This window comes from Balearica regulorum, chromosome 7 (genome assembly GCF_011004875.1).
Source record: "Balearica regulorum gibbericeps isolate bBalReg1 chromosome 7, bBalReg1.pri, whole genome shotgun sequence".
In the NCBI taxonomy this organism is placed as follows: Eukaryota; Metazoa; Chordata; class Aves; order Gruiformes; family Gruidae; genus Balearica; species Balearica regulorum.
The window spans coordinates 41,007,901-41,014,743 of NC_046190.1; the positions used below are offsets into that span (position 1 = coordinate 41,007,901).

General features: G+C 57.8%; 1 protein-coding gene across 1 annotated transcript; it reads left to right on the forward strand.

The window, feature by feature from the left end:
* The first annotated feature begins 3,069 nt into the window (after positions 1–3,069).
* On the forward strand, positions 3,070–5,498 carry LOC142602538 (fas-binding factor 1 homolog). Its single transcript, XM_075757634.1, has 6 exons — positions 3,070–3,299; positions 3,776–3,883; positions 4,166–4,305; positions 4,596–4,714; positions 4,831–4,953; positions 5,324–5,498. Exons 1-5 carry the CDS (start codon positions 3,070–3,072, stop codon positions 4,900–4,902), a joined length of 669 nt encoding a protein of 222 aa, XP_075613749.1. The 3' UTR covers positions 4,903–4,953; positions 5,324–5,498.
* Positions 5,499–6,843: the final 1,345 nt, after the last annotated feature.

Here is a 6,843-nt window from a genome sequence, read left to right on the forward strand (position 1 = left end):
GAAGAAAGGAAGGATACCGCCCTTCCGCCAAGAAGGGTTTGTCGCAACTCTGAAAAGAGACCCCTGGGTACGCTGGGAGAGCAAACCTATGGTCAGGTTTGCTCCCTCTGTCGGGGCTGGGAACTGGAAATGCCAACAGAGCCTTAAAATTTACAGAATAGATGGAAATGGACAATTGAGATCTCAGGACCACACAGATGAACAGGGGAGTCTTATGCCTGGAATGTTGCATAGATCTGTTCCTAGACCTAAAGGCATTTGGTATTCCTCCACAAATTCTTCCAAAACCTTACTACAGGCCACATCCAGTGCGCAGGGGAGGGACATTCTCCAGAATCCATCACATCAAACCTATTCTAATAAGCTGACGTGGTTTAACCCCAGCCGGCAGCTGAGCGCCACGCGGCCACTCACTCCTTCCCCAGCGGGACAGGGAGGAGAATAGAAAAACAATGGCAAAGCCTCGAGGGTTGGGATAAGGGCAGTTTACTGGGACAACAAGGGAGAGGGAAAACAATCAACAACAGTGCTGATAACAAATATTAACAGTGGGTGATAACAGAGAACAGTTTACCGATCCAACGACCGACCAGCCCGTCCCGGAACCGCGCCGAAACCGTGCCACCCCCCCACCCAACTAGCCCCCCTTTTATGGTGAGCATGACGTCACATGGTATGGAATAGCCCCTGGCCAGCTTGGGTCACTTGTCCTGGCTCCTTGTAAAATTAACTCTATCCTTGCCAGAACCAGGATATAAGCCATCACACTGCAGATTTCTTCCTGGGTGGAGTTCAACAGGCTTGCTGACGATACTAAAGTGGGAGGAGTGGCTGATACACCAGAAGGCTGTGCTGCCATTCTGTGAGATCCAGACAGGCTAGAGAGTTGGGTGGAGAGGAATCCAATGAAATGCAATAAGGGCAAGGGTAGGGTCCTGCACCTAGTGAGGAATAACCCCAAGCGCCAGTACAGGTTAGGGGTTGACCTGGTGGGAAGCAGCACTGCAAAGAACTTGGCAATCCTGCTGGACAGCAAGTTAAGCATGAGCCAACAGTGTGCCCTTCTGGCCATAAAGGCAAATGGTGTCCTGGGGTGCATTAAGAAGAGCATGGCCAGCAGGTTGAGGGAGGGTCCCCTGCCCCTCCACTCTGCCCTGGTGAGGCCAGGGTTTGCGTGGCAAGGTTTTGATAGCGGGGGGCTACAGGGGTGGCTTCTGTGAGAAGCTGCTAGAAGCTTCCCCTGTGTTTGATAGAGCCAATGCCAGCCGGCTCCAAGACGGACCTGCTGCTGGCCAAGGCCAAGCCAATCAGCGCCTCCGGGATAACATATTTAAGAAGGAAAACAAAACAGTTAGAGAGAGCTTTTGCAGCCAGAGAGAGGAGTGAGAAGATGTCAGAAACTCTGCAGACACCAAGGTCAGTGAAGAAGGAGGGGCAGGAGGTGCTCCAGGCGCCAGAGCAGAGATCCCCCTGCAGCCCGTGGTGAAGACCATGGTGAAGCAGGCTGTTCCCCTGCAGCCCATGGAAGGAGGATGAGGGGGTGTAGTGATTCCACCTGCAGCCCGTGGAGGATCCCACACCGGAGCAGGTGGAGGCACCTGAAGGAGGCTGTGGCCCCGTGGGAAGCCCACGCTGGAGCAAGCTCCTGGCCGGACCTGTGGACCTGTGGAGAGAGGAGCCCACGCCAGAGCAGGTTTGCTGGCAGGACTTGTGACCCCGTGGGGGACCCCACGCTGGAGCAGTTTGCTCCTGAAGGTCTGCACCCCATGGAAGAGACCACGCTGGAGCAGTTCGTGAAGGACTGTCTCCCGTGAGAGGGACTCCATGTTGGAGCAGGAGAGCGTTGACAAGAATCCTCCTCCTGAGGATGAAGAAGCGGCAGAAACACCGCGTGATGAACTGACCGTAACCCCCATTCCCCGTCCCTCTGTGCCGCTGAGGGGGGGCGGAGGTTGAAGCCGGGAGTGAAGTTGAGCCCGGGAAGATGGGAGGGGTGGGGGAGGTGTTTTAAGACTTGATTTTATTTCTCATTCCTCTACTCCATTTTGTTTAGTAATAAATTAGATGAATTCCCTGTCTAAGTTCGGCCTGTTTTGCTCATGACGATAATTAGAGTGATCTCTCCCTGTCCTTATCTCCACCCAAGCCTTTTGCTATACTTCTCCTCCCCACCCCGCTGGGGGAGGGATGAGCGAGCGGCTGCATGGTGCTCAGCTGCCAGCTGGGCCTAAACCAGCACACCTCTATGTCAATGACCAGCCCGAGTGCACGGAGCGCCACCTGGGGATGGACGAGGAGCTGACCCGAGAGCTTATGGGTCAGGATTCAAGGGAGGGCTGGGGCAGGGGACATCATAGCAGGGGTCTGCTACAGGCCACCTGACCAGGGAGACTGAGCAGATGAGGCCATCTACAGGCAGATAGGAGCAGCCTCACGTTCACAAGCCCTGGTCCTTATGGTGGATTTCACCATAAAAAAATAGCAGCAAAGCAATGAAAGACAATGTAAAGTCAACATCCTCTTGGACTTGTGATACATGTTCCCCTCGTTCAGGCTGCGAGCCAGATCTCGAACACACTGACTGATCCTCCTCCCCCAGTTACCCAATGCTGCTCTAAGGTTTTAACTTCGTCCAACTTTGCCACAGCCAACCGGGCAATGCAGCAGGGACCTAGGGAACCAGAGAGCAGGGTTGTGGTGGAGCGGTCTTCTGCCAAAAGAGGAGGAGCGAGAGCTGCGCGGCAGTGCTTCACCTCAGCGCCCGCACTGACGGTCCCTCAGGGCGTCCCCTCCCGTCACGGTGATAACCGCGCTTAGCGGGGAAGCGGTCCGGTGGGGGCAGGCGCAGATTCGCCCCGCGAGTGTACGCACACGGTCCGGACCAGGTGCTTGCACAGAAGGTGCTCCGGTGCCGAGGCAGGCGGCAGCGGGGGCCATCGCTCTGCCCCGCCGACCCGCTCCCAGGGCGGGCTCAGCGCGGGAGAGCCGCCCCCGCGGAGGGGCCCCGCTGAGGAGGGCCGGTCCCGCCAGGCCCCCCGGCCCTCGCTGAGGGCGGCGGGGCGAGCCGGGATGGCGCCGGGGGGCGGGCGGTACTTCTGCACGGCGGGCGGCGGGCTGGAGCCCTTCCTGGCGCGGGAGGTGCGGGCGCGGCTCGGCGCCACGGAGGTGAGGGGGGAGCCGGCGCCGGTGTCCACCCGGGGCGGGGCGGGGCGGCGGGACCGCCGGCCTCGTTCGCTTCGCGCCCCGGAGCCGGGCGGCCGCGGCCTGGGCTGTGCCGCCGCCAGCGTGGGGCCCCACGGGTCTGGTCTTGGTGTGGGCCGGAAGGGACCTCGAAAGGCCGCCTGGTCCAGCCCCTGCTCTCTCCAAATAGGGGATAATAAACTCTCCAACACTCCGTTTTAGTGTTAGAAAGCAGGCATTGCTTTCTTCGGTGCTGGGTGCACGGGGGATAGCCCCGCCTGTCGTGCATACCCTAACCCAAACGTTCATCCTTTATATACCTTAAGACCTGAATATTCAGACATTTTCCGAGAAGTCTCCACCTCTCCGCCTATAATGAGAAATTGGGTTTTGGTAGAGAAGCTGGTAACCCCCAGATGTGGTCCATCCCAAACGTGGATGCCTGTCAGTGGGCTGCCCTGTGACAGACCACCACACCAGCTCAGCTCCTGGGACCTGGACCTCAGCCCCGTGACTGAGCCTCTTCCGCGGTGCCTGTTAGGGGAGCAGCAGTTTGCAACGGCCCGTGTCGGACTCCTTCCTCTGCATCCCGCAGGGTGTCTGTCCAGGAGATGCGCAAAGACCATGAAGAGCAGCTCCAGCGGCTGAAGAGGCTCAAAGACCAGGAGATCGATGCGGTGACCAGCGCCACTTCGCACACCAGGTACCAATGGCTGGCGGCATATTCCCGCTTTGGTCCAACAGGGAACCAGCCTTGGACCATGGCAACAGCGGCCATTCCCTCTGCCACCCACTGCCTCCAGGGATGCTGAGCTGTTTAATATCTGTCAGTACTCCCCTAAGCATCTTCCTACTGCTCTGCTATGAGCCAGAGAGGTTTGGGGCAGGGTTGCACAGCCTTTCGCCCCCCCACCATCCTCCTCTCCATCGCGGTGAGATGAAGTGTGTCCCGCAGGGGTGACCCTCCACTCGTTCCTCTCCGCAGAACTTGGAATGGTGTCATTGAGCAGATGGAGAAGTTCTCCAGCAACCTGCACGACCTCTCACACAAGGTGGAGGCCACGCACCACATCACCTCTCAGGAGTTGGCCATGGGGGCACGGCAGCGGGACAAGCAGCTCAAGGGTACATCTGCTATTCCCCTGTGTCAAAATGTCTGCAGGGTCCCCACCAGGGCTGGGGACACCCAGAAAACAGGGAGAAGGTAGGGCTTTGAGTCAGCCAGAGGATGGGAGCCTAGGCTGGCAGAGCCCTGCCTGCCTTGGTCACTGGACATCTCACGGTCTCCCTCTTACAACTTGAAGTCCTGAGGGTGTGTAGAAAGTGATGAGCACAAATGCACGCAGCTTTTCCATGTGGACAGAGGGGGTTTCCCACCTCATGCTGCTCATCGCCCTGCTGCCATCTCTCCCCAGTGCTCCAGGACAGGCTGTCACAGCAGCAGAGGGACATGGAGGAGGAGCGGAGCAGACTGCAGGAGGTGATTGCCAAAATGGAGGCCAGGCTGGGTGAGCAGGCTCGGCTGCTGGAGCAGGTGAGCCCATGCTGTGTCCTCTGCCCAGGTCAGCCCTCCCATCTGGGTATGGGGCATATGTCCTGCCCACTGGAGGTCCCTGGCCTGGAGCCTGTGAATGATGTCTGTCTCTCTAGGAGCGATGGAGGGCGACAGCAGAACAATCCAAAGTGGAATCGCTGCAGCACTCGTTGGAGGAGCAGCGGTGAATCATGGCCCAGCAGCTCTCCATGGAGCGAGCAGAGCTGGAGAGGGCGAAGGTGAGGTGGGGCAGAAGTCTCCAGGTGTCTTTCACACGTCCTGTGAGTCTGACCGGGGCTGCACTGCAGCATGTGGTGGAGGGAAGAGCTGGCTGTTGGGCTGCAGCATCCTTCCTCTGCCTCCTCAATCCTGCACACGGTCGCACAGGGAATCACAATCAGACCAGCCCTCTGGCACACGGATGCAAGAGGCTGCTGTGTGCCTGCATGATGCATGCTGGTTCCCGAGGAGTGTGGGGTGGCGCCATGGGCTTGAACCAACCTCTAGACGTTGTGTGGGGTTTAGTGGCAGAGATGGGTTAAAGGAGAAAAATCCTATGTCGAATGGCACTTAGTGCTTTCTCCCTCCCTCTCTTGCAATGCTCTCCAGAGTGCTTTGCTGGAGGAGCAGAAGTCAGTGATGCAGAAGTGCTCGGAGGAGCGACGGAAGCTGGCGGCCGAATGGGCTGAATTTCACACCCGGCAGCAGTTGAGCAAGGAGCGGATGGAGCGTGACATGGACCGAGCTTTGCAGATGGACTCCCAGAGAGAGGGCACCATCATGAGCCTGGGCGGGCTACAGGGGTGGCTTCTGTGAGAAGCTTCCCCTGTGTCTGACAGAGCCAATGCCAGCCGGCTCTAAGACGGACCCGCCGCTGGCCAAGGCCAAGCCATACAGCGTCTCTGTGATAACATATTTAAGAAGGAGAAAAACAGTTAGAGAGAGCTTTTGGAGCTGGAGAGGGGAGTGAGAAGATGTAAGAAACTGTGCAGACACCAAGGTCAGTGTAGAAAGAGGGGGAGGAGTTGCTTCAGGCGCCGGAGCAGAGATCCCCCTGCAGCCCGTGGTGAAGACCATGGTGAAGCAGGCTGTCCCCCTGCAGCCCATGGCGGAAGGATGAGGGGGTGTAGAGATTCCACCTGCAGCCCGTGGAGGACCCCACGCAGGAGGAGGTGGAGGCACCTGAAGGAGGCTGTGGCCCGTGGGAAGCCCAAGCTGGAGCAAGCTCCTGGCAGGACCTGTGGAGAGAGGAGCCCACGCCGGAGCAGGTTTGCTGGCAGGACTTGGGGGACCCACGCTGGAGCAGTTTTCTCCTGAAGGTCTGCACCCCATGGGAGAGACCCATGCTGGAGCAGTTCATGAAGGACTGTAGCCCGTGGAAGAGACTCACATTGGAGAAGTTTGTGAAGGACTTCCTCCTGTGAGAGGGGCTCCATGCTGGAGCAGGGGAACGATGAGAGGAGTCCTCCCCCTGAGGATGAAGAAGCGGCAGAAACACCGTGTGCTGAACTGACCGTAACCCCCATTCCTCGTCCCCCTGCGCTGCTAGAGGGGGGTGGAGGTTGAAGCCGAAAGTGAAGTTGAGCCTGGGAAGATGGGAGGGGTGGGGGAAGGTATTTTAAGATTTTATTTTATTTCTCATTCCTCTACTCTGTTTTGCCTAGTAATAAATTAGATGAATTCCCTCTCTCAGTTCAGTCTGTTTTGCTCGTGATGATAATTAGTGAATGATCGCTCCCTGTCCTTATCTCGACCCATAAGCTTTTCGTTGTACTTTTTCTCCCCTGTCTAATGAAGGAGGGGAGTGATAGAGCGGCTCTGGTGAGCACCTGGCCCCCAGGCAGGGTCAACCCACCACACATATTTAAAAAGGTAAAAACCCTACACAGCAGCTGTAGAGAAGGAAGTGAGAAAAAGTGAGGGAAAAACAACTCTGCAGACACCAAGGTCAGTGAAGAAGAAGGGAGAGGAGGTGTTCCAGGTGCTGGAGCAGAGATTCCCCTGCAGCCTGTGGGGAAGATGCAGATAGTTCCCTTGTGTCCAAGTGTCCTCCACCTGGAGAACTATGGTGGAGCAGACATCCACACTGCAGCCTGTGGAGGCCCCCATGCTGCAGCAGGATGTGCCCT

What these genes read in the sequence shown, in the direction of transcription:
- LOC142602538 (XM_075757634.1), top strand. Translation starts at nt 3,070, where the DNA reads ATGGCGCCGGGGGGCGGGCGGTACTTCTGCACGGCGGGCGGCGGGCTG. An exon ending in AGCGCCACTTCGCACACCAG is followed by an intron (nt 3,884 to 4,165) that starts GTACCAATGGCT and finishes TCCTCTCCGCAG; the next exon opens with AACTTGGAATGGTGTCATTG. An exon ending in AGGCTCGGCTGCTGGAGCAG is followed by an intron (nt 4,715 to 4,830) that starts GTGAGCCCATGC and finishes CTGTCTCTCTAG; the next exon opens with GAGCGATGGAGGGCGACAGC.